Genomic DNA, 27,197 nt, shown 5'->3' on the forward strand with positions numbered 1-27,197 from the left:
CGGGCCCCGCTCCCCATTGGTCGTCACCTCGGCGGGGAGGGGCCGCCCCGGGCCCGGGGCACCTGGAGTCGCCTCTCCGCAGGGAAATCGGCGGCTGGCGGGCACGGGCGCCCAGAGGTAAAGGCGTCCGGAGGAAAGGCCCGGGGCCGCGGCCGAGCTCTCTGCGACCGGCTCTGCCCTGTCCGCCGCCCCGGCGCCGGCCACGCTCGGATGCCCCCTGCGCCCGGCCCGCCAGGCGGAAACTTTGCCCCGCCAAGTCCCCCGCCCGCCTAACAGCGCAGAGAGGCGCCTGGTATCGACCGCGCGCCCCGCCGGGGCCCCGAAAACCCGCGCGTGATTGCAGGGGTCCACCGGCGTCCGGCGCCCGCCGCGCCCCGCCGTGCGCGAGCGGCCCCCAGAATGCGCTACGCGGACCCCTCGGCGAACCGGGATTTGTTGGGGAACCGAACTTTACTCTTCATTTTCATCTGCGCCTTTGCCTTGGTGACCTTGCTGCAACAGATCTTGTACGGCAGAAACTACATCAAGAGGTAAGAAAGTCCGAGCTCAGGTGGGGGTGCACGGAGCTCGCGGGCGAGCCCCCTGCTGGTGGCCGCAGCGTCGGCCCGGGCGTCCCGGGGGTGAGTGACCCCGGGATCGGCACTTAGCCGCGAGGACGGCCGCGTTAGGTTTGGGTCATGGCGTTCCGAAGCGCATCTCTCCTCCCAGCGGCAGGGGAGCGCCTGCCCTGAGTGGGCCGGAGGGGCCCGACAACTTTGTTCTCTTGTGAAAATGGGGGACGGGTTGGAATTCCGAGCGGCCACGCTGATGACAAATCCATCTGCATAACCCCGAGGGGCCACAGCGGTCAGATCGGTGTCCCCCAAATCTACAGTGCCATGGCCATTTGGTTGGAGGGGATGCTCCTGGGAGTGGAGGGCTCAAAACCGAATAGGATTACCCTGTGAGTCCAGAACTTTTGTGGGGGCTCTTCGGGGGCGGAGTGACCCCCGCCCTGAGCGCCAGGTTATGTGGGGAGTGGTAGTAGGCTGGGACTGCGACATGGATCGTCAGTTTTCATAAACCAGTAACCACTGGGTGTTTGAAACCCACAACCTGATCCCTCCTGAAACAGATGGTTCTTTCTCATCCTTACAGAGAAGGTCAGAGCTGCAGCAGAAGTTAACTGTCCCCTCGTTGGGCGCTCTTCCCACCCCACCCTATCCACGCGCCAGCTCTTTTAAGAGAGCAGTAGGAGGTGTCGCAGCCCGGGTCCCTGTGTGTGCAAAAATGCTGGCCGTTTCCTTTTGCTGGCGAGAAGAAAGGCTTCGGGGTACTCTGCCTAGGTGCAGAGCTTGGGGATAACGCTCACCCTAGTATACTCCCACATCAGAGCCTCTTCTGGAAATAGCCGATCTTAGCCGATCTCTCCTTTTGCCTGGAGGTTTGTTCTTTGTGGCAGTTAGGCTACTTCCCCTTCCACTCCCAGAGCTGGGGAGTATGAGGCCCCTTACTGGGGACATTTGTTTTTAGCCTGCCGTGGCCCCTGACCTCCCCAGACAGCATTCTTCCCTGGTGGAAGGCAGCTGATGAGCTTTGCATGGCGCTGGTGGCTTTAAAGGACATTTTCAGAGTCTCCTGGCTTGCTTGGGTCTGCCTCCCCTTCTGGCTCCTTCTGCCCCTCCAAGATAACCCCATTCCAGGACTGCTGGGCCCCAGATGGCCTGCGACAGCCCTGTTGGCCTCCACCCGCTGCACTTCTCCCTCCTCAGCAGGCCGACTCTAGGTTCCTGCCCCCTGTTGGCACCTACTCAACGCTGCTGGGGCTGCTGGGATCCCCGCTGCCCTGCTGTCTTGTCAACAGTGGGAAAATATCAGTGCTCATGCTGAACGCCAGCGCAGCTACTGACTGCTTGCCCTGGCAGGCCCTCCCTGGTCTTGGGTAGATGTGCAAGCCGTCCAGAGTTCAGCAGGCATGCCAGTTGCCCCCCCACCCTCCCTCATACAGAGATCCTGACTCCCTGAACCTCAGATGCCACCTCTCGGGCCTCACTCCAGGGATGTGGGTTAATCTAGTCACACAAGCAAAACTGGCCTCTACTTCATCCTGGAAGAATGCTGTGGGGTCTGTGAAGAAGCAGATGGTGTGGTCCTGGTGTTCAGGAAGCTGGAAATCTCTTGGGGGAAACAAATGACTACAGATGAGATAGTTAAGTAGTCAGTGTTAACTTGTCTAGGGAAGGAGGTACCAATGGGCTGGAGTAGTTAGGGGAGACTGCCTGGAGGAGGTAGAACCTGAGTGGGCCCTTGAAGGAAGGGTGAGATTCAGGGGGGGGGGGAATGTGCACATCCAGACCTGAAGAGTGTGTGAGCAAAGATGCGTGTGTGCAGAGATGGGGCACCACATCCTTTCCCCTCTCCTGTGCCGGGACTGCCCACTCGTGCATTCACCTATCTTATTTCCTATACATACAATCATAGTGAACTGACCTGATGCGATTATTGGTCTGGGTCCTGTCTAGAAACACTCGAGTGTTCCCCAGACAGAGGTCTTGGGACAGCCTCATGAGAATCACCTGCAGGGCCACTGATCTGCGGATGCTTGGGCTCAGAATCGGACTCTCTGGGGATGGATCCAGGACGTGCTTGTTACCAGGACCCTACATGGTTCCTAACAAGCTCCCCCTCCTGCTCTAGACCCGCAGTTCTCAAGGGGGAACAATGTAACCCCAGGCGATATTTGGAAACATTTCTGGTTGTCACAGTGAGAGAGGAGAGTGCTGCTGGTGTCTTATGGGTAGAGGCTGGGGATGCTGCTAGCGCTCCTGCACTGTGTCGTCTGCCTCCCACAGAAAGCGTCACCCAGCCCCAAATATCAGTAGGGCCGAAGTGGAGAAACCCTGCTCTGGACTGAAAGCTCCAGGAGGCAGGCAGTCACTCTGTTTTGGTCCCACCTGCGCCCTTAGCACCAGATCTGGTGCTGGCACATAGGAAGCTCTATAAATACCGGATAATGAAGAAATGATTGAGAGTGGTGTGTGTGTGTATGTGTGTGTGTGCATGCGTGTGTGTGAATGCGCATGTGTCTGTGCACCTGTTGGCCCACATGTGCCCAGGGGAACTGGAAGACACAGTGGGGAAATGGATCTGACTGGTATAAGGGAGAATGTGGAGAATGGGGGCAGTTGTAATGTTGGGCAAGTAGCTTCAGTGAGGTGCTGTGTGGATTGGGAAGGACGGTTGAACTGGGTTCATTCAGTCATTGGGAGCCGCATGTGGGCTTTGAGTAGGGTAATGATATGATAAAAGCCACCAGGAAGGAAGGTTATTTGGGCTTTGTAAGGAGAGGTTGGCAATGGGGAGAGGCTGGGAGGCTCTTGCTACAGCCTGGTCCACAGAGAGGAGAATCTGGCGCAGGAGGCAGAGCCACGTTAGACCTTGGAGGGTTCCTGAAGGCCGCCATTTTTTGCTTCTGTGCCGAGCTGGGTTGATGATATGTTCAGCAAAGCCTCCATTGTTTGCCACCTTGCAAGGAGTTCAGGGGCACAGAGATGACAGGATGTTTCGGTGAGAATTAGGGACGGACTTTGCCAGAAGGGAGTGGGGGATGTGAGGCGGTATGTGTTCTTTCCTTGGACCCCTGGCCTCTGCTTATGCTGTGCAGTGGCCACCTCCGGGGGTGCCCACGGGAGCGAGATCGGGACTCTGGGGGCCCATCTTGCAAACACTTGCAGTGCTCAGGAGGGGAGAAGGTGGGCAGTGCAGATGGCTCAGGGGGCCTAGTGTCTCTGTGGAGGAAGTGCACGCTCTGTGCATTGAGAAGAAAGAGCATGAGACAGAGTTGCGAAGTTTGCCATTGATGTTCTTGGCTTCCTCCTCTCTGACTTGATTGAACACATACTTAATGAAGATTTGCTATATGCTGAACACCACGCTAAGTGCTGAGGACAATGGTGTGCCAGACAGACACAGTCCAGGGTCTCCGGGGAGCTTGCAGTCTATTAGGAAGACAGACAGGCACGTAATACATACATAAGCCAAATCGGAGGTGTGAGCAACGGACTCCAAAAATGAGGAGGGAGCCATAGTGGATCAGGATGGCTTCAAGGTGCATGGAGGCATTTGAAGGGGGTCTTAAAGAAAGGAAAATGATCCGTAGGTATGGGGAAGGAGACGGGGGTGGGGTGGGATGAAAGCAGCTTGAATAAGGATAGCAAACTGCAGGGGAGAGCTAAGTAATTCTGCATAACTCAGATATCACAGCTGTGTACCTGGGGGCAACGTGAGCAGGCAAGGCCTGATTATGGAGAATCAAGTAGGAAATGTGCGAGAAGAAGCAGGTCTGGAGGAAAGAGGGTAACAAATTTGAGGGTGGATCTGTTAGGACACTCGCTGCAAGGAGATCCACATGGAGCTATCTGGCAGCTCCTTGGAAATGAGCTCCAAACTGTGGTTGGAGAAGAGCCAGGCGAGTAATGGAGCTCATTTAGTCACCATCAAAATCAGTGTTTTCCCAACTTTTGTAATTGTTAGCCACAGGAAGAACTGTGTTAGACCCAGGGATCTAGAACGTGCTCGCATGCACTTCCGTCTGAAACAGCCATTTTGCGAAACAGTATTTGGCCTTATTATAAGAAATGTGCTTTAATATTTTCTATTCCACTTCATTTAAAAAATAAATTCAGCCTTAAAAAGGGAGGGAAATCTGATACATAATATGGATGAATCTTTTTTTTCTCAACATGGATGAATCTTGAAGACGTTTTGCTAAAATAAACCAGGCACAAAATGACAGATATTGTATGGTTCTACTTATATGAGGTAACTAGATTAGTCAATTCATAGACACAGAAAATAGAATGGTGGTTGCCAGAGGCTGGAGGTGGGGTGGGAGTTAGCGTTTAATGGGTACAGAGTTTCAGTTGGGGAAGATGAAAAGGTTTTGGAGATGGATAGTAGTGATGGGTGCATAAAAGGTACACTTAATGCCACTGAACTGTAGACTTAAAAATAGTTAAAATGGTAAATTTCTGTTATGTGTATTTTGCCACAGTACAAAAGTTTTAAAAATTCTAGGCGTAAACTACCAAGTTGATTTTATAACTTGTTGGTTTGAAACCCTTAGAAAAACAATGGTCCCCGTGATGAGGTTGAATGAAATCACCTAGGAGATTGCAGAGTGAAGGGTGGTGAAGGTCAGGGCACAAAGGAGAGCCTTGAGGAATGCCTGCATCTAAGGGTCCAGAGAGGAGAGCTGGCTCTGGAAGCTGAGGCTGCAGAGAGGTAGAGGGGAACAGGTGTTAAGGAAACCAAGGGGGTAATGGTGCCAGGCAGAGAGCGGTCGCCTGTGACACACACTGCAGAGGGATCAGGTAGGATAAGACCTACCAGATTTGGCTATATGGGCAAGGACAGTTCTGGGGGCGATGGGTCAAAAGAAGGATTTTCTAGAATCAGGAGCATGGAAATTGTACCCTCTTCCTTTAAGCCCTCCACTGCCCCTCCACTGCTCCTTCGCTTGTGCTAAAATCTTCACATAAACTTGCGTCCCTAGAGTGCTGAAGACTAAAAGTACTTACACTTTAACAGAGGGACAGGGAAAGGGCAGTAGTTTTGTTGTTGTTGTTGTTTCTCTTTTAGTTAGAAGGAAAGGTCATTGTAGATTTTTTTTTTTTACAATTCGGTCTCAACCTGCCTTTTAAGCTTAATCTCAGAGGAAGACCAGATAGGCATGGGCTTTACGTGTCCTCCTTTTGCGACTTTCAATGAAGCTTTGAAATTCTTCATAAAGAATTTGAACATTGGTAGGCCTATTTCTAGCTACATAGTTTTTACTGCTTTGTAAAAATTTATTTTTAAAAATTATATTTTCTAAGCATTTGTATATAGTATATCTATATATAGTATATACAGTATTTGTATAGCATTTATAGCTGGTATATAGAAATAAATTTGATTTTATTGTGTATTAATTTTATAACCAGCAACCCAGATAATATGTATATAATGACAATAATTTATCTGTAGAGTCTTCTGGGATTTCTACACATTTATTTTTTTTATCACAACCCTGTACCTTAATTATTTTTCTTGTCTTATTGAGCTGGCTAGGACCTTTGATATAAGGTTCAATAAAAATGTCATAGTGAATATCCTGGCCTTAATCCTGATTTTCTTTTCTTTTTTAACTTTCTTTTTAAATAGCTTTATCCAAATATAATATGCCCATTTAAAGTGTACAGTTAAATCACTTTTGGTATATTCATACCATTGTGCATCCATCACCACAATTGATTTTAGAACATTTTCATTACCCCAAAAAGAAACTGTAGTCCTTAACCATCATCCCCCAGTACTCCCATTTCTCCTAGCTGTAGGGGTGCACACACACACTAGTGTATCTTCTGTCTTCATAGGTTTGTCTGTTCTGGACATTTCATACAGATGGAATCATATGATATGTGGTCCAATATGACTGTCATCTTTCATTAAGCATAACGTTTTCAAGGTTCATCCATGTTATGGCATGTGTCGGTACTTTTTCTTTCTTTCTTTCTTTCTTTCTTTCTTTCTTTCTTTCTTTCTTTTTAAGATTATTTGAGAGAAAGAGTGAGCACGTGAACACGAGCCAGGGGAGGGGCAGAGGGGGAGAGAATCTCTAGCAGACTCCGTGCTAAGTGTGGAGCGTGACTTGGGGCTTGATCTCAAGACCCTGAGGTCATGACCTGAGCCAAAATCAAGAGTTGGCCACCTAACCGACTGAGCCACCCAGATGCCCCAATACTTCGTTTCTTTTTGTTGATGAATAATATTCCATTTATAAATATACCAAATTTTGTCTGTCCGTTCTTCAGCGGTGGAAACCGGGTTCTTGTTTTTGCTATTATGAATAATGCTGTGATGAGTATTTGTGTCCAGGTTTTTGTGTGGACATGCATTTTCATTTTTATTGGGTATATACCTATGAGTGGAATTGCTGGGTCATATGGTAACTCTATGTTTTACCATTTGAGAAATTGCCAGACTCTTTTCCAAAGTGGTTATGCCATTTTATACTCCCTCCAAGCAGTTCATGAGGGTTCCAATTTTTCCATATTTTTAAAAACATTCATTATTATCTGTCCTTTTGGTCATAGCCATCTTTGTGGTTTTGAAGTGATATTCCATTGTGGGTTTGATTTTATATTTCTCTGATGACTAATGATGTGGAACATACTTTCATGTGCTTACTGGCCATTTGTATGTTTTCTTTGGAGAAATGTCTGTTCACATCCTTTGCCCATTTAAATTGGAGGATTTGTCTTTTTATGATTGAGTTGTGAGGGTTCTTTATAGCTTCTAAATATAAGTCCCTTATCAGATATATGATTTGCAAAATGTTTCTCTTATTCTAGTGGTTGTCTTTTTACTTTCTTGATGATATCCTTTGAAACTTTTTAGTTTTGATGTATTTTAATTCATATGTATTTTGTTGTTGTTGTTGTTGTTGGTTTCTTGTACTTTAGGTGTTGTTATCTATTAAATCACTGCCTACGTACACTGTCCAGTGTCACAAAGATTTACCCCTGTGTTTTCTTCTAAGAGTTTTATAATTTTAGCTCTTATGTTGAGGTCTTTGCTCCATTTTGAGTTATTTTTTTGTGTATTGTCTGGTTAAACCTGATTTTAAGAAGAATTATGGTACAAGTGTCCCCATTGAGTATATCTGCTTAAATTTTTGTTTTTGGTTTTTTGTAGACAACCTCTAAGAGATTAAGACTCCCATGTGGAGTATGCTAACAAGTTTTGTTTACTTGTCTTACCATGTTTGGACATTCATTTTATCAGATGCTTTTTCTACCTCTATTGGGTGATATGCAGTTTTGGCCTTTCATCTTTTGATGTGATAAATTACATTAATAGATGTTAAACTTCTAATTTGGGGGATAAACCCAGTTTGTTCTTGGTGTATTATTTATTTTCTATGATGTGAGATTTTGTTGGCCAGTATTTTTATTTAAGATATTATATCTCATGTTAGTGAATGATACTGGCATGTCATTTTCTTATAGAATGCTGTCTCTGGTCTTAAAACCAGTCTTGTAAAAGGAGTTGGGAATATTCCCTCTTTATTCTGAGGGATGATTTATGCAGGTTTGAGTTCAACTATTCTTTGACAGTTTGGTAGAACTCGCCCGTACGGCCATCCACACCTAACGTTTTCCTTGTGGGAAGACTGTAGGTTACTAATTCCATTTCCTTACTGGTTAAAGATGATTTCTTCGACCACACAGGAGCGGAGGCTGGGCTATTTTGTCCTGCCTCTTGTGGAGAAGACTCTCCTCCAGCCTTGCTCTCTCCTGCGCTTGGAGGGTGCAGATCTGGGCTGCCTGCACGTGGCTGGTGCAGACCTGAGACCTGAGGATATGAAACTGGGTCAAGGAAAAGCACAGCCTGACTCCGAGCTGTATCTGAAGTGTGCATTCGAAGGCTCTCCTCGTGCAACCACCCCTCCTTCTGTTCGACCGCCCTGAGAAACAGACACAGCCTAGGAGATGGGACCACAGGGGTAGGAGGGTCAATCCAGGGGCTGGTTCTGGAAGGGGCAGGCGACTTGCAGGGACCTGGTGGAAACGGATGGCCTTCCAGAGAGGAGAAGGGATGTTGAGCTGACCGGCACCAGGGTGTGTGCTGGGCCGGCAGGATGACCTTCTTGTATTGCTGCTCAGAGCAAGCTTGTCTTGAGTGCCTGATGCAGGGCTGGGATTATGGTGAGGGAAGCCTGGAACCCAGGGGACAGGTCTCGAGGAGGCCTCCCTCTCAGGGGTCCACCCTGCACCCGCCTTCAATTTTGGGCCCTGGGAGCCTTGATTGCTCACTCCAATCCCGACCCTGACCTGCTGTGTGCCCAGGCTGCACTTGGTCTCTGTGTCAGCTGCCTGTCCCTTCCCCAGATGTTCCCCAGATGTTCCCAGTGCTGTCCTCTCACTCTTCTCCCTACCCCTCTCCTGGTCCCATTCTTTTCTTTTTGACATTTGTACTTTTCAGGGAAATTGTACCTCTTAGAGGATTAACATCTCTTCTGTGATTTATCTGGACCCACTTGCTTCTTCTCTAATACCCTCTCATCCAGAATTTCTCAAGTTTAGCCCTTAACCCTATGTGTAGGGACCCCTGCTCCCACCCTACCACACACAGTGAAGGATTCATCAGTAATGATATTAATTATTAACATTTCTTAAGGGTTCATGAGCCAGGCTCTGACCTAAGGAGATAATCCTAAATGAGGATTATTTCATTTAATCCTTACAATAGTCCTGTTAAACAGATACAATCATCCTCATTTAATACTTACTCAGAGAGGTGGGTAACTTGTATAAGGTCACATAGCTTGCAAGACCCTTAAGTGAACCACAAGAGACTATGGAGTCCGGGAAACAAACTGAGGGTTTTAGCGGGGGGGGGTGGGAGGATGGGCTAGCCCAGTGATGGGTATTAAGGAGGGCACGTATTGCATGGAGCACTGGGTGTTATACCCAAACAATGAATCATGGAACACTACATCAAAAACTAATGATGTACTGTATGGTGACTAACGTATCATAAAAAAAAAAAAAAGGAACACATACAAAAAAAAGAGAGAGAGAGAGAGAGAGAGAGAGATGTGTTTTATCCATCTCTGAATTCCCAGGACTCAGCACGGTGCCTGCCATTAATTGCTGAACCAATGGATGAATACCAAGGGAACCTCTAGGGGTGCCTGGGTGGCTCAGGTGATTAAGCATCTGACACTTGATTTTGGCTCAGGTCATGATCTCAAGGTCGTGAGATCGAGACCCACTTCAGGCTCCATGAGTCTGCTTGTCCCTCTCCCTCTGCCCCTCCCCCCAGCTCTCTAAACAAACAAACAAATAAATAAATATCTTGAAAAAAAAAAGAACCCCTAAACTTTTCCTAATAATTGTCAAACATCAATTAAACAGGCACTCAGCTTTGTACTGGGGGGAGAGGGGGTGTTACTAAAGAATTATTAGATATGACACATGTTCTTAAGGAACTTAGAGCACACATAAAGAGACAAATGTGAAAAATACGTAAAACTGTATAAATAGACTTGCAGTTGTGTGGCATAGGTGACGAGGCTCGTAGGTTTCAAAGGAGACAGCAATTGGCTGATGATGAGTAGCCTGGCGGGACCTGATGTGGGCTTTGGAGAGCTAGTGCATTTCAGGGGATGATTCTGGGGGACAGCCTGGGGCGTTGAGGCTGCAGGTTCAGGGATGAAAGTCACAGAAGGCTTTTGAATTTCTTTTTATTCCCTGGTGTTCTGTGAGGTGGATGGCCTCTCTGGTCTCAGTTTCGTATTCTGCAGTGTGAGAGGATGACCAGGAAGGCTGTTCTCTTTCCCAGCTCTGATGAGGGGGGCCGGCCCTTCAGCACAAAGGCTTGGGCCAGGCTTTGCCAGTCCTGTCTGTGAGGGGCCCACAGGTCCTGCAGAGATGGGAGACGGGAGTGAGGCTGGGAAGCCAGGAGATGTGGGTGGGGCACCATGCATCGGGGGTGCCAAGGTTATTGGGAGAATAAAATGCGTTTGTGCTCACTCCAGCCTGAGATTGTACCCGATTCTGTTGTTCCTGTTGAGCCTCTGAGCAAAGGAACCCAAGCCTTCCCCGCCTCCCCCAGTACGCCAGTTCTCCACTCTTCCTCAGCCCATCGGGCCGAGGATCAGTATTTCTGGGACCAACACTGCTCTTTCCCCAGGTATAAATTACAACCCCCCAGAAGAAAGCTTACAGGACTCAAGCTCCCCCAGTGTTTTCTCTTTCTTACAGTGTCAGGCTGGGGTGCTGTCCTGACACAAGTTCATTACTCTGGGTCCTCTTCCCACCACCAGTGCTTGCAGAGCTGAGTTCCCACCCCTGTGGACGCCCGCCCAGTGCCCTCCAGCTGGTGGAGGTGCCATTCTGCACGTCCAGTCCCAGCCTCATCTTGGTTAAGGTTGATTCATTGGTTCATTCATTCATTCCTTCATTCCTTCATCTGTTTGTTCATCCAGCAGGCATAATTCTCATGCCCTTTCTGTGCCAGCCCTTTGGTGTCCAGTGTAATAGCCACTCGCCACGCGTGGCTATGGAACACTGGGAACATGACTAGTCTAAACTAAGATGTGCTGTAAGTATAAAATACATACGAGATTTCAAAGATATAATATGAAAAAAGATGGAACCTATCCCATTAATTTTTAAATTGATTATATGTTGAAATGACAATATTTTAGATGTGTTAGGTTAAATAAAATATATTATTAAACTTAATTTCACCTTTTTTTTTTTTTTACTTCTTAGAAACCTTTTTATTTTGAGAGTTGTAGATTCACATGTAAGAAATAATATAGAGAGAATCCGCATTCCCTACTCCTGTTTCCCTGGATGGTAACATCTTGCAAAATTATAGTATAATGTTACAACCAGGAAATTCACATTGATCTAATCCATCAAGCTTACTGAGATCACTAGTTTTACATGCACTCATTTGTGTGTCTGTGTGTAGCTCGTTCTATGGAATTTTATGATGTGTTTGATGTATTTTATTTTTATTTTTTTATAATGTGGCTACCAGAACATTCTAGATTACATCTGTGGCTCTTGGTGTATTTCTGTTGGATAGTTCTGCTGTAGTCTCTGGTTGCCCAGATGTATGAAACGGGTTTCCTCTCAAGGAGCTCTTAGGAGAGAAGGACCAAGCACTCGTGAGAAGTTCACAAACTCTGCTACGTACTAAGTGCCAAGCGGGCTGGGGTTCCGGGATAGAGACACTCCTAGGACCTTGGACTGTGCAGAAGCCTGTGTCTTAAATGGAGAAAGGAGGGTCCTCATTTGACACAGAGTGGGGGCTTCAATCCCGCCCACCCGGCTCTCTCTTCCTCAACCCCGCCCTCTGCCATGTCCCCTCCGTCCTCTGCAGTCACAGAGGGTACCCCGGTGCCGCAGAGCCAAGCTGGGGAACTGCGGGCCACGGCTGGCTGAGCATCTGAATGGAGTCTCGAAGGAGGAGGAAGGTCTTGCCCTGGAGGATTAGAGAGGGACCCAGTGTGTTGTCTGGTAGGGCAGCTGTAACAGTACCAGGAGCTGGGTGCTTCAGCTGAAGGTTGCTGTCACACAGTTCTGGAGCCTGGACGTCTAAGATGAAGGTGTCAGCAGGGTCGGTGCCTTGTGAGGGCTGTGAGGGAGGCTCTGTTCCATGCCTGTCCCGTCACTTCTGCTGGCTTGCCTGTAATCTTTGGCCTTCCTTGGCTCACTGATCTCTCCCTTCATCTGCACATGGCATTCTCCCCGTGTACATGCCTTTGTCCAAACTCCCCCTTTTTATAAGGATGCACGCATATTGGATTAGGGGCCCACCTTACTTCGGCATGACCTCATCCTAATTTAACTAATTACATCTGCAGTGACCCTATATCACAGGTACTGGGGGTAAGGACTTCAACATAGGAATTTCGGAGGAACACAGTTCAATCCATAGGAATCATAGGAACGAGCAGGAGCAAAGGTGGGTGCAGGAATGAAATGATTGGAGAAGTTCAGCTGGACGGGGTTCCCCAGGTCTGGGGGAGAGTGTGAGCTGCTGACCTCGGAGAATCTGGGACATGTCATAAGACGGAGAAGATAGAATTAGTGGGAGCTCTTAAAAGAGAGTGGAGTGAATGCATGCGTGAGTGTTTGGGGGGACCCCCCGTCCACATCACTCCACTGCCCTGCAAGGAGACAGGGGGTCCCCACTCTGCTCACTGTGGGGACGGGGGTCCTCACTGAGGGCCTTAGTGCTGGAGGACAGCTGGAAGGCTGCGTGTGTACCCCCAGCCCCTCCTCGGCCTGTGCTCCTCCTGCAGCAGCCCCTCTTGGAAGGGGAGGTCTGGAGCACCAGCCCAGAGAGTGCGACGTTTGGATGGGGCCCTGGGGGGCCCAGCTCCTCTGTGCTGCATAGACTGGGGGTGGCAAGGTGGTCTCAGAATTGTACCTGGAGCTTGTCTGGTTTCTCTCTGTGGACCCCTCCCACGGCTGGGTGTCCCCGTGTACACCCCCAACCGCCGTCCCTGCCCTAGCACTGTCAATACTGAGACCCCTGGGCCCTGGCCCAGTGGCTCCTTAGCCAGAGGCCTCTGAAGAGCCATGGATGGTCTTTGAATCCAGGAGCCTCTATCTGCTCCCAGGGGCCATAGGTTCCAGGCCTGGGGGCTCTCAAGGAGACCAACCCTCTGCCACCTCTGGGCAGTGCCTCTGGGGAGGACAGCCCCCCCTTCCCTCAGGAAGCCCCCACCTCCAGCAGCTTTTCTGTTGCCTCAAATGAGAGTCCCCACAGGTGAACCCTGGGGATGAATCCACTTCCCTTTCCCCCTGAGGTTCTTCTGGGGCGAATGTTACCATCCGGCTCTTCACAGAGAAATACTGTGAGTCACTAGTGAGTCAGGAGTGGGGACGGGTAAAGGAGCATGTGAAACCTGGTAATTATGCCCATTAATCCCACTGAAAAGGCTTCCCAGCTGGCAGGCACTTCCGCTTGGATCTGGGTGGGAAAGTCCTGGCACCTTCTCGGAGAGGCCTTTTCTGACCAGCTCCTTCTTGTAGACCCAGAGGGGTGGGAGGTGGGGGAGGGCCTAGCACTCGCAGACTCCCCGGTGCCCCAGCGGAGTTCTTGACTTAGAAGATGACATGGTCCCACCTCCCTCTTAGATGGCTTTGATGGCGCAGCTCCTCTGAGCCCATGCCCTGTCACCTGTCACCTGCCCAGGCTCAGTCAGCCCCAATGGCACAGACCCTCTTGCCAGCCCCAGAAGAAGCCATCACACCCCCCACAGGTGCCAGTGCTCTCCTGGAACATTCTTCCTCAGGAGCCACCTGCTGCCTCATCACCCACTTCCTGTCCTGCTCCATGTCACCTTCTTGGAGAGGCCGCCCGGCCACCCAGTGTAGACTAGCACCCCTCACCACCCCAAACTCCTTATCCCCCTCGCCACTCACAGCTCTTGTCAGCATCTGACACACTACACATTGTGTCGCCTGTTAGTTTATTGTCATCGTATCCGTCTCTCTCTGGTAGCGATTCAGTGTCATTAGGGCAGAGCTTTTTAAAGTTGGTTCATTATTGTACCCCAGCCACCCAGCCTGGCAGGACTGTTCGATAAATATAGAATAATATAATAAATATTTGAAATATATCTACATATAAAATAAAAATAGCTTGAAGATGAAGGAAAAATATCCTCAGTCAGCTGTGGGGTACGACACACGCAACTTGCTGATGAATGATGGAAAAGTGGTTGTAACTTTTATTTTATGAACTTGGTGTGAAAGGAAGAGTTCATTTCCTTTTCTTCTTTTAATTGAGCCTTTTCCACCACCTGGTGGGAAACTGAGTCTGTCATCCTTGAGGGGCCTTCCATCCACCCTCCACCCACCCCCACGCCAGGTTTGTGTGGAACAAAGCAGTTGGGGGCTCCCAGGACCACCCTGGCCTTGGTCAGTCTGCTCACTGCTCTCTGGAGGCTCCTGGAGCCCTGGGTCCAGCCTCTGGGGGGTGCCTCGAGCTGTGGTCTTTCTGAGGCCCCGCCGTCTGTTTAGAGGGGGATGTGGTGGGGGAACCCCAAAGCCAGGAAGCAGGCTTCCTGGACTTGAGGCGTCTTCTTCCAGCCACCCCTCCTAGACCAGAAGGCCGTGCCCTCCCCTCCTGGCCGCCTCGCACAGTTTCTCCAGGGAGCTGGGAAGCTTTCAGCCCCCACAACCCACAGGGCCCTAAAGTAAGAGGATAAAAAGCCCAGCTCCCTTCTTGGAATGGGAGAGGGAATAAATAATTCAAGATAATCCTCCCACGAAAATTAAGTACTGATGTTTTCTGAATGACTTTCTTCTTTTATTATTTTTTCTACATGGAGTTAACTCACGGTTAGCAGGTCAGGCATTTACATTCCTGCTGCTTGCTTTGCCAGTGTGGGGGGGGGAAGGGGTAGTCACGGGCTCTGGGAACCACACTACCCTGGGCTTCCTCCATGGGTGCCCCTCGTGGTGGTGAGCTTGGCTGTTGTGCATGAGGCCAGAGACAGGGTGGCTGAGCCAGCCTCCAGGACGGAAGACCCTCGGGTGCGCTGCAGGCAGCAGACTCCTGGGACGGGACCCAGGACATCGGTGGCACGAGGACTGAAGTGGGAGTCACGACTCCTCTGAGCTCCGGGTCGAGCTTTGTCACCAGCTGGCTGAGAGGTCACTTCTCACACTGTGCCTCGGTGTCCTGAGCTGTGACAGATGATGCACGCTGTCTCCCTCCGTGGACAGGGGCCTCCAGGGGTGGAGGGGGTCCCCAGATTGCATCCAGCATGCAACATGGCGTATTTTGGTCTGCACGGTGTTTCCACTTGGACAGCACTTAAACACTGGGGCAACCTAGCCTCCCACGGAGGGAGCTGGGTGGGTATCAGGGAGACAGCTCAACTCCGTGGTACTTTGGTCAAGGACTCTGGAGACATCCGAGACAGCTCTCCTCGCCTGAAAGATGGGAACAGAGAGTCATGAGGATTTGCCTAAGGTCCCTTGGCTTATTAGTAGCGGATCCAGGTTGGCCAGACAGCAGCTCCGACAACCATCACTGTCCCGTCTCCTCAGCTTAGAGGCTATTTATTATCAAGGGTTTTATTAAAAATTTGTTTCTCCTTTCATTTGTTTGTATTCCCCTGAGTTTTCCCCCTTTTTTGCTGTTTGTTCTCTGACTTTGAAGTTAAAGCTTTTCTCGCATGCTGTTTGGTGGCCTTTCATTGCCTGTTCATATCTCAGGGCAAGCCAGTCTCCAGAAGGTTCACTGGAGCTCTGCCAGGTGGGCATGGTCTTAGGACAGGGGTTCTCAGCTGGGGGGATTTGGCCCCCCCAGGGGATGCTTGGCAAGCTCTGGAGACATTTTCAGTCATCCCAGTGGGAGGGTGGGGGATGAGGTGCTCCTGGCATCTAGAGGGTAGAGACTGAGGGGTGCAGCTCAGCACCCAGCAAGGCACAGGACAGCCCGACCACACAGAATGACCCAGCCCCAAATGTCAGCAGTGCCAGGTGGAGAACCCCTGTGCTAGCGTGATCAGGTGACACAGCCCAGTTCCTCCATAACCCCCTACGTGCTTTGTTTTTCTTGAACTGGTCTGGTTCCCTCCAATCCACCTTCGGCCCCTGTGAGGCAGGGTGTGGGGTAGGTGGGTTGCAGATTGGTGTCTCTGTGTACGAGGAAAACTGCAGAACTCCTGTGGGTCAGCTCCCCAGAGCACAGCCTCCTGCCATCTGTGGGGCAGGCAGGTTGCATGTCCACACTGCAGGGGCTTAAGGAGGGGAGCCGGTGTTGGGGGGGGGGGTGTGTGTCCAGCTGCCCCTCATACAAACCCGAGCCAGTCCTCCCACTTTCAGCCCCACTCTTTCAGCTCCTGCCCTCAGTGGCCCTGGACCCCCAATTTCAGAGCCTTCTTGAGCTGTGCACAGGGAATAGATTGGCTCCCCATAGACAGTTGGGGCTCCACTCTTTCCGGTCTAGGGGAATTAATTACCCATCTGCTTGTCATCTTCCACGGCGTTGTCGCTGGCCCCCCTCCATCTCCTCGTCTCCATGCTCACATCCTTATTTATTCCTTTGCTATCATTTTGGTCAGGGGTGGGGAGGGAGCAGAGATGACCATGGGTGTTGAGTCCCTCATCTTAAACCAGGAGGTGTATCCTTATGCTCTGGAGAGCTGGATTTCATTAAAAGCTTTGCAGTGTGGCCTCTGAGGATGACAACGTGCTGGTTTAAGTCTCTGGAGGTGGGGGTGGAGGAACGCGCCACATAGGAGGTGGCCGAGCTCTATGACCTTGACCTCGCTAAGCCTCAGTTTCCCTGCATTTATAGTGCGCAGCCTCAGCTCTGCTGGTAGAGGTGGCAGGAGGCGATGGATGTAAGTGAGCAGGGAACACGGTACCGGGCTGTGGTTTAGTATCGCCATCCTCATGGGTGGGCATCACCGACATGTCACTCGGCACAACAACTGAAAGAGGCTCTGTGGTTAGGTGGGTTTAAGCCAGCATGTGAGTGTTGAGTACCGACTGCCTCGTTTTCTTGCCAGAGGCCTCCAGTTTGGTTGGCAGAGTGGCGACCAGCTGGCCAATTGGACGGGGCTCTTTAATGTCACGGACGACCCAGCAGTGCAGAGCGGCAGTGACTCCAGCTCCAGGTACAGACCCCCGGCGAATGACCAGGGAGGGGGGAGCCCATCCTGAGGCGGCCTCATACCCCTGCCCCGTGGCCCACCCCCAGAGCTACCCTCGGAGAAGAAGCAGGCTCGGCACAGTAGCTCAAAGCTCACTGCGTTTTGGCATCCCGCCTTGTCTCCTCTGACACGAGGGGTAAGGGCTGGGAACAACCCCAGCAAAGCAGGCACTCACTGGGCCCTCTCGGTCAGGGAGGGGGAGCTGGAAGGGGTGCGGAGTCTGGGTCTCAAGCTTTCCCTTGGGGGCTTTCGCTCCGTCCCAGCTGCAGGGCTTTCGGGTGTCAGCCGGAAGGGGTGCGGAGTCTGGGTCTCAAGCTTTCCCTTGGGGGCTTTCGCTCCGTCCCTGCTGCAAGGCTTTCGGGTGTCAGCCGGAAGGGGTGCGGAGTCTGGGTCTCAAGCTTTCCCTTGGGGGCTTTCGCTCCGTCCCAGCTGCAGGGCTTTCGGGTGTCAGCCGGAAGCGGTGCGGAGATCGGGTGGGCGTCGGGCACGGGCTCTGCTCCTCGGACGTCCCACGGTATGGGCAGTTCCTATTCTGCCGCTAGGCAGGGCTGACCTTGGCTGAGGAAGGACCATTCCCATCAAGATGGTGCTAAGATTTGACATTCATACCATCACGTGGTTCTTCCTTCCCGCTCTGCTGTCGTGTTGGGTGTGAAATCAGTAACGAGGGGCACTCTGTACACTCAGGAGCCGGGCACTCGTTGAATGCATGAAATGCAGGACACTCTGGTGGGGGGCACTCATGGCAGGGAGGGCGTCATGGGGAAGTCCTGCAGACAAGGCAGAGTGCTTTCTCTGGGTGTTCCTGGAACTTGCCAGCTAAGGGTTTCCAGGGGCCAATTAAGTTGCTTGGTCCCTTAATTTTTGCGTTTCTAAGTACGCGCTCTCAGGTCTGTTTCCCTGGGAAAGAGCCCTGAGTTTTTTGCTGTTGTTAGTTTTGACACCAAAACATTAAATTGACCCCACAGAGGAGAAGTAATGGGTTTTTTCAGGGACTCTCCCCACCCCTGATATGTATGATTCTGTTGATGGCTTTGAAAAAGTAAAGATGTGGTTCCAATGTCAGAAGAATATGAGCGGGGGCAGTGTTCACAGACAGGTCTTAGGGTGTGGCCAGCCTCAGGGACCTGGGTCTTCTTCTGGCTAGTTCTTTCCATGTACGTGTGGTAGTGCTCCGGCCAGCCGCTGGGCCCCTGGGATGTTACCCAGTGGGAGCGGGGCGCCCAGAGCTGTCCCTTCTAGGTATTGAACCTCCAGAGTTGGCCTTTCTGCCGCGTGACTCGCCCACTCAGATGGGGGTGGTCTAGGTAAGTCCGCAGCTGTCTGCCTTCCTGGGAAGGGCTCTTTGAAGAACTCGCTGAGAGGTTTAGTTAGAAGATGCCAGTCAACTGAGCAAGATGGGACAGGCCCCTGGGAGCCATCTCTAGGGGGAGACCCCAGCAAGGGCTCTACTTGCACCTTTCCCTGTTGCCGGCAGCCTTTCCCTCTCCTCCTCTCTCTGGAGGATTTTGTTGCTGATTTCTCTGCCTCTCTGCCCGACCTCTTCTCCCCTCTTTCTTCCTGCTACCCTTTATTGCTCCCTAGTTCCTACTTCCCTCCCACCTCCGTTCTTCACTACTCCCTGCTTCACCTCCCCTCCCTTTTATTTTCTCCCCTCCCCAGTGACTCTGGACAGCCCTCCCCCTTGCCTGTCACCCAGGATCCTCCAGGGTCGGAGCCACCGCTGGCTTCTAACCATTTGGTTTTAGAACTAAGGCGCCCCTTCTTCAGCCTGCTCCCCAGTTGAGTTGACTTCCTTCTGGAGAGCTGCCATTTGACCCAGAGCCCCCTTAGTCATGGAATACATGTGAGGAGCACATAGCCCAGCTTCTTCTGGGACAATTCCAATGTGAGATGGCAATTTCTGGTTGGCCCCCCAAAGTGCTATTACATATGTGAGAAACCATAATATGTATAGTTCCCATGTGTGGGAAATAATGGTCAATGTAATCAGAACCGAACCGTATGTTGGAGATGGTTTTTACCCCGGCGTAGGACTAGCTTCTGTCCTCTTCATCACGGGTAGGTCAGCTCCTGGCAGCAGATTTGCCGGGCCTGGGGGTGGGGGCGGGTTCCATGCCACTGTGGAGACTGCTCTTTGGGGTGAAAGCACATCGTCCCGGTAAACAGCTCTCCCCGTCTGGAATATGTGGCACACTTTGTGGCATTACTCCCCTGCTGACTAATTCAGTGCGTGCCGTATTTTGCTCTCTATAGTTGCGTGGTGTGTCGTGGTGTGGTAAAGCGTGTTATTTATTATTAACACGGTTGGAAGGGAAGTCAGGTACCGTATATAACCAGAGGATAAAGAGAGGCAGAAAAAGCAAATGACTCATAAATTGTATATTTAAACAGGAGCCACGGGAGAAGGAACAGGTCCAAGCGATCGGTCTGGAAAACTCCAAATAAGACCACAAAGAAAATCCAGGCCAGAGGGTGCTCAGAATGGCTGCGGTCAGGTCTTCCCATTGGACACGAGCTAGGGGAAGTCCAGGCCGAATTCGAAAGTGTGTGAGTTATAAAATATACGTCGGTATATAGCTTTATGAATTTCAAGTGCGGGTCTAAAAGTGTCCCGTGAGAGTCCTCGGGGGAACTAGTTGTTTTAGGGAGCAGGTAGGAATCATTCTGAAGCAGCAAATGCTGCTGTTTAAGCGGGCGGCTTGAACGAGCGGGAAGGGCTTTGAAGACAGTGCTCATCGTGGTCGGGTTCTGTTTGTGTTTCTGTCTCCCGCAGGAGGCAGTGACTGTGCTCCTTCCCCTTCGAACCCTCAGCGCCCGCTCTGGCACCTAGCATGTGGAAGGAGCTCGGTACATGTTAATGGAATAAAAGAATGAATTAAGCAGGCACATAGTAAAGGCTGTTGGTTAAAAAAAAAAAAAAAGCAAACTTACATTTCAGGGTTCCCAAATTCTCCCTTAGAGATGTATTCCTTTGAATAAATCCGTCTCTGGCACTGTCTTTGGAAATTAATCCCCAGAGGGGAAACACTTTGAATCATAAACTCCTTCGTGGTTCGGAATGATCAGAGAACATTCTCTGGAGAAGAGCAGGTAGTAGGACCATGCGAGCCTTCTGGGCAGCTGGGTGGGGAAAGGAAGCCTATGGGAGGGGGAGGGGGCTGGCTCAGAAGGAGAGGGAAGGCAGTGAAGGCAGACTATACACTCCTGTAATAACGGACTGAGAAGCGCTCCCAGACGCCGCCCACAGAGCATCAGTGCAGTTCTGGAAGGGTAGATGAGCAGGTGGGGAGAGCCGGTGTCCTCCTCGGCCAGCTCAGTGCCTCCAGCCCTCTGTCTGGGCCCCACTGTCTGCCTTCGCAGGGACGGCCCAGAGGGCAGGGGGAGGCAGTAGCGCCCCTGGCGGTCATGGTCCTGCAGGCTGGGCAGTGTTGTATTCACGGCCTGAGCATGTCCCGGGGATAGGTCCGAGTCAGAGGGGCTGAGGGCAGGTGCTCCAGGAGTCCCCCCGGGTGCTGACTCTGAGCCAGGCCTGTAGCCACAGCACAAAGGGCTTCACTCAGCTTCTGCCACCTGGACCCTGCTCCACATCAAGTTCTTATCATCCTGCCAGTATCACCTCCCACTCCACCTCCTCCTTGAAGCCTTCCTGGGCAGCCCCCTCAGCTGTACATTCTGTGAGAAGTGTCTGCACGGAGGGCTGTTTCTGTCATTTCACACACGGTCAGCTCTCCAGCAAGCGCACATGAACTGCCCCGTGTTCGCTGAGGCATTCCCCAGACCCCGGGGACTGGCCTGGGCCACCCGTGCAGGCATCTCCAGGGCCCTGCAGACCCTCCAGCTCCAGACACAGCCCCCAGGCGGCCTGGCTGGTCGGTCTCATGAGCCCCTCTCCCGGATTCTGTACAGCCTCGGCCCTCCTGGACTGCGATGGGACAGCAAGAGGCGGTGGGCAGACAATCGTCTCTGATGTCTGGGGCAGAGCTGGCCCAGGCTGCTGTCCATCCAAGCTGCCCGCTCCTGGGATAGCATTCTGCCCGTGTTGCTGGGCTTCCAGGCTGGGGTGCAGGGGACTTCTTGGGGGGGAGATAGCACCAGCTGTGGGAGAAAAGGGCCAGCCCCAAACTGATGACTCGGGAGACTCTGGGACACAGAAGAGTGAGCTGGGCGAGGGTCCAGGGCCCGGGCCGGAGCCCTTCACTCCGGGCTGCAATCTGCGTGTGTGTCTAGCAGGGCCTGTGCAATGTGGGCTTTGGGATGGTCCTAGTTCAGAGCTGCGATTCAATTCAGCATTTTATTTTGCTGTATTCTGTTGTTCCCTAATTGTTTCAAGATGGTGTATAATTAGGTAATAAGTTGCGTGGCACAGACGGTGAGTGTGCTGAGAGCTCAGCATGGAGGTCAGAGGTGCTTCCGTGCAGGGGCAGGACTCGGCTGGGATCTCGGCAGGCGATGGCCACGGCCAAGTGCTGTAAGGGTGTCATGACTGTGTGCCAGGCGCTGTGCTGGGCGCCTGCACCTGTTCCTGCACTCAATCCTCATCCTCCAGTGTTTGAGATGGGTCTTGTCATTGCCCTCATTTTCCAGATGAGGAAACTGAGTCACCGCTTAGGGGTGGTGGGCGACGGAGCTGGCACACACCACATCCTCCGTTCCAGAGTCTCGGGACTGAGAGGCCGTGCTAGGCAGAGGACTTCTTCTTCCTGGGCTGTGGGCAGGTCCGCCTGGGGAGGGTTGGGTGTCCTGCTCCATCTTTAGGGTCTCTCATTTCCACACCCCTCCATCTTCTGTGTCATTCTCCTACCCCACCCCCCACCGTGCTTAGTGCTTTCTTGATTGTTGTCCCTGACAAGTGCTTCCTTCTACCTGCTCCTGGATGTTCCACATTTCAGCGAGGAGCCGTTGGGGGCAAGGCTACCGCAGGGGAAAGAATTGTCCATGCTGGGCTTGCAGGTGTGGTAACTGTTGAGGGCTGGCCCCTGTGCATCTGACTTATGGGTGCGAGCTGGCTGAGATGAGCCTCTGTGGTCAATTTTTAAGTCTGTGGGCAAGGATAAAAATAAATAAATAAAAAAAGGGGTGGAGATCTCGGGCTCCATCCAACGGGGCAGAATTTGGAGGATCAGGTTTGGCAGAGTGTTCTGGGCTGCATGCTGGGAAAGCAAAACAAAGATGCTGCAGCTTCCCCATCTCCTCCCACGTACCTGACGGGGGCCTCTGGTGGCCAACAGGCAGGAGGCTGTCTGTGGAGGCTGGTCCAGTGGTCTTATCCCATGAGTCCCCCTGGCCCACGAGCTTTGCGGCCCTTGGTTGAGTCTGATTGAATCTCTTGGACAAATAACCACTTAGCTGAATGGTTCTGTGCCCCCGTTTCCCATCTGGCAAGCGCCTGCCTTGCTCGGTCACTAGTGGGGTCCCCGGAGAGGACCTTCTAGGTAGAGCCAGGCCCAGCTTTGCCCCGACTCACGGCTGGGTATGAGGACTTTCCTCTCTAGGCCTCATTTCCAGATCAGGTGACCAAGGGTGCCTGCCAGGGCCTCGCCGCAGGTCAGCTCCCAGAATGGAAAGAAAAAGGGGGCTGGGGTCAGGCCAGAGGACCCAGCATCCACCTGATAAGCAGTTTAGGGGGCGCCCAGAGGGTGAGGTACACGCGGCTGCCCCAGTTTTCCTCTCTGTGTAGCCATGCATAGCCTGTACCCCCTACATCGAGAGCCATAAAGATTGTGCTGGGAAGGGGGCGATGGGGTGCACAGAGGCTGTCCTCCCCACGCAGGCCTCCTCACGTGGAGTGTAGACCTTCCCTCCCTCACCCTCCACTGGGGCCTCCAGAGCCTCAGAGAACACTGGGTGTGTTCCTTCTAACTCCTTCTAACGTTCTTCCCACGCTGGGGGAAACGCCATTCCTCCCACCTCAGCCGGAACCGAGTCTTCACGCGCTCCCTGTCCTGGTACGGGCGCGCACGGCCACAAAGGAGCACAGGTCCGGGGGGCTATAAGCAACGGCCTGTCTCTGACAGTTCTGGAGGCTGCATGCTGGAGATCGGTGCCAGCACGGTTGGGTTCTGGTGGGAGCCCGCTCTGGTGTGCACATGTCCTCGTCTTGTGGTGCCCTCATGCGGTGGGAAGAGGGCGGGGGAGCTCGCTGCGGTCCCTTTTATAAAGACCCTTGTCCCATTCATGAAAGCTGTACCCTCATGACCTAATTACCTCCCAAAGTCCTCACCTCCGAATACCATCTCTTGGGGGTTAGGATTTCAGCATGCGAATTTCGGGGGGACACACAGATTCAGTCCACGGCACCCAGCACTCACCACACAGACCTCCGCCGTCTCCATCCCCAGCACCTCCCACTTCTGTTCTCACCTCAACCCATGCCAGTGGGGCTCGTGCCTCCCCTCTCCCCTGAATCTGCTCGTCAGGGTCGCCGGTGACCGCCTAGTTGCTAGGTCAGGGGGACCTTCTCTTCTCTCCTCTTCCTTGGCATCTATTAGCTCTGGACAGAGCTGACCCTCCGTCCTGGAAATGCTCTCTGCTCCTGGCTTTGGGCTCTCTGGATTTTCCTCGTTCCCACGACTCTCCTTCTCAGACTCCTTTGGTGGCCCGTCTCCCCTGCCACCATCCGAGTGACTGTCAGAGCTGACCACAGGCTTGCCCTCTGCCCTCCGCCCTCTCCTGAGGTCTCGCTACGCCCTTTGTCCCTTGACTCTGGAACATATACGTCTGGCCCTGACCTCTGCACTGGGCTGCAGACGTGTGACTCTGACTGCCTACCTGTGATCTCCTCTTGAATGTCCAAGAGTCCCAGCAAGCTTCATGTGGCTCGAGAATCTTTGAATCAGACCCACACTGCTCATCTCACCTATGCAGTCTTGCCATCAGCACATCCTGCTGGTTCTATCCTTAACCCGTGTCCTGCTCTGTCTCCTTCTCGCACCTCTTTGCCGCCACTTGGCACAATCCACCCTCTCACACTGCAGCGGTCCCGTCGGCCTGTCTGCTCTGGCTGGACAGCGCGGCCTCCCTACAGCGGCCAGAGGGAACTTTCACATCAGGCCATGCTGTTCCTCTGCTTCAGCGTGCTGCTGTATCGAGCGGAACCCAAGCCCAGCTCGACCCAGTGCCGCTCGCCCCCGGGGCCTCAATTCCTCTCACCGCCCACCACGCCCACAGCCCTGTCCCTGCCGCCCGTTGGCTTTGTCCGGCCTCAGAGTGTTTGTACTTACTTGCCCTTCCCTCTCTAGAATGCTCTTCTTGCACCCCTGCTGAAGGCTCCACCTCTCTTAGTCCAGAGAGGACTTCCTTGACCTCCTACCACCCTTCCAGGTACCCCCCAGCCCCCTCGCCTGCTTTACTTTTATAGCGCTCATCCCTTCCTGGCCCTATGTTGCATTCGTATTTCATTTGTCTCCCGTGCTGAAGTCCATGCAGTGGGGGGTTTATCTGGCCTGGTCATCACAGCATCCTGGCCTAAACCAGTACCTGGCATATAGTGGTGGGTCGGCAAATCTTCGGTGAGTGGAAGAGGAGAAGAGCCATCCATTGAGGGGCCTGGCCTGGCAATGGGGGTGTTGTGCAGAGTGTAGTGTAATAAGGGCTGAGCTGGAGTGTGCTGGGGGCTGGGGGCGCAGAGAGGGAAGGTAGGGAAGGCTCTGACGCAGATGGCAACTAGCAAGACACAGTGAGGAAGAGTGTTCCAGACGGAGACACCCCCCAGGGAGAAAGAGGACTGACACATGCCCCTTGTGCTGAGAGGGAGAGAAGGGCCCCCGAGGGAGCAGAAGTGACCAGTTGGGTGGGAGGTGAAGGACGAGGAGGCCAGGAGGATGCCGTTTGTGGCATGGGTCCCTGGGGGCAGGCTGGTGAAGCGTGACAGGAGCCGCAGATGACCGGAGCTAGTTCAGACACCTGGAGGTGGGCTGGATTTAACACAGGGGAGTTTTTCCGGGCTCCCTGGTCCGGCCCAGAAAGGAAGGCCACCGCACATGTCCTCTTGCGTGGGATGTCTAGACACTGGATCTGGGGCCCCTGCAGAACCGCTGGCTGCAGGGGGGAGGAGGGGCAATAGGCTTTGCCCCACAACCCCCACCCCGTGCCAGGAATGACATGTCAGTGAGGTTCCCACCAGGTGCAGATTAATCACAGGACTCTCAGGGTTGTGTTCAGAGCATGGGCTTTTTTAGCTTCTGGCTCTAATACTTCAGATACCTCTGCAGATTCCTGTGGACGGAGGGGGAAATCGTGGCCCAAAGAAAGCCAGCATCTAGTCAAGGGTCTGAGCCAGGTTTCTCCACCCCCCGGGAGGGCAGTGTCTCCCCCTGGCAGCTGTGACCTCAGTCACTGACAGCCAAGCCCTTCTCACTTCTCTTGGTACCTATTTGGAAAGACACTGCAGTCCTTCGAATTGTCAGGCTGCAGTTTGCAGACTCTGGCCTCTGCATTTGCTCTGACAGGTGGTGTGCTGTCCCGAGATGGCAGGTGCTCCGGCTCTGAAATAGCACTGAACTCCCTGATGCGGAGGGGGCTGCTCACTGAGAACCACTTCCCAACCCCAGCTGTGGCTTGTCAGAATCAGGGAGAGTGTGTGCACTGCAGCAACTCAAGAACATGGTTCTGGCCTCTTGAAAGCCCTAGGTCCTCTTTCCAGCCCCCTCATTTACTAGCTGAATGACTTTGGGCAAGTTGCTTTACCGCTTGCTGTCTGAGTCTTGGGTATAAAACGGGAGAAACAATGCCTGCTTCATAGGGCTATTGGGAGGGTTAAACAAGACAAAGTTAAAGAGTCCAGTATCAGGCTGCCACAGACGGTTGTGCAGGGTGGGCACTGCACAAAGATACCCAGCCAACAGGTCAGGCAGGGTGGACATCCAGCTCATTCTCCCTTGATAAACCATGTGACTGGCATGTGGCTTAATTCACCTGGAGAAAAAGGTACTTTTTCCTAATTTGCACAGAGGTGTCATACCCTCACCAGGTTCCTACCCAGTGTGGAATAAATAAACCACTCTGTGGTCCTTTGAGACTCTGCACCGCATTTGAGAGGAGCCCAGGGGTTCTGATGGCTGAGCTCGGGCTGCTTGCCTGCTCTCTGGGCTGGTGGAAGCTCTTTCAGGACGTCGGGACCTCTATGGGCTCCTGTTCTCTTGAACACCATCAGCACCTGGGGAGGAAGGGCAGTGTTAGCTAGGAAGCTGAACACACGAGCCTTATCTTGTACCTGCCAGTGGTGCTGGGACTCAAAGTACAGCGGCCTCCAAGAAAGACCCCATACCCCGACAAAGCTCTGGAGGGGGTTCAGGCCAACAGGAGAGCCCGCCGAGGGGAAGGCTTGTGGAGAAAGGCTGGCAGGGATGCACGTGGGCCCCTGGGCTCTCTGAAATGAGGCCTGCTCAGCCTGCAAAGCCGGAGACCAAGTCTGGGAGGAGGAGGACCTTGGTGGTCACCTCTGCCCTAGTCTTCTCACTTAGGGGAGGCTGTCACCTGCTGGTCAGGCAGCCGGGGCTGCCCTGCCCCCGACAGTCCCTGAGGGCACCGAGGAGGGGCAGGACGGACACAGCTTGGTGCCAGCATCAGACGTGGCTGCCGGAAGCCAAGTGGCATCTGAGATGAGCTGGGCTGCGGGGCTGACCGGCTGAGACTATTTATACCAGCGAGGTGCCAAATGTGATGCTGGGCCCCTCCCCTCTGAGCTGGGCAGAGATCGTCTTTCGAGAACTGGAAGAAGTGACAGTGACTAACTCACCTTGAGAGGCTAATGGAGTTGAGAAGGTTGGAGAAACTGCTTTTCTCAATCTTGTAGCAGATTAAGGGGAAGCTTGAGCTATTTCGAGGGAGATCTAAGACTTCAATAAGAGGGCATTTATTGGTGATTTCCAATAACGCAAAAATCATAACCCCATTACAGAAAACATAAAAATACAGAAAAGTATTTTAAAAATCGTTCATTGTCCCATTACTCAAAGCAGCCCACTGTTAG

General features: G+C 52.4%; 1 protein-coding gene across 2 annotated transcripts in view; it reads left to right on the forward strand.

The window, feature by feature from the left end:
• Positions 1-399: 399 nt before the first annotated feature.
• ST8SIA5 (ST8 alpha-N-acetyl-neuraminide alpha-2,8-sialyltransferase 5) overlaps positions 400-27,197 on the forward strand; it is a 51,318-nt gene continuing 24,520 nt past the window's right edge. The window contains exons 1-2 of one of the 2 annotated variants that reach the window (XM_040632548.1): positions 400-530; positions 17,081-17,188. In XM_040632548.1, coding sequence (XP_040488482.1) covers positions 400-530; positions 17,081-17,188 — 239 coding nt within the window. The remainder of the gene's footprint in view (positions 531-17,080; positions 17,189-27,197) is intronic. The other variant, XM_008693074.2, reaches the window with a different exon arrangement.

This window comes from Ursus maritimus, unplaced genomic scaffold (genome assembly GCF_017311325.1).
Source record: "Ursus maritimus isolate PB19 unplaced genomic scaffold, ASM1731132v1 scaffold_18, whole genome shotgun sequence".
NCBI lineage: Eukaryota > Metazoa > Chordata > Mammalia > Carnivora > Ursidae > Ursus > Ursus maritimus.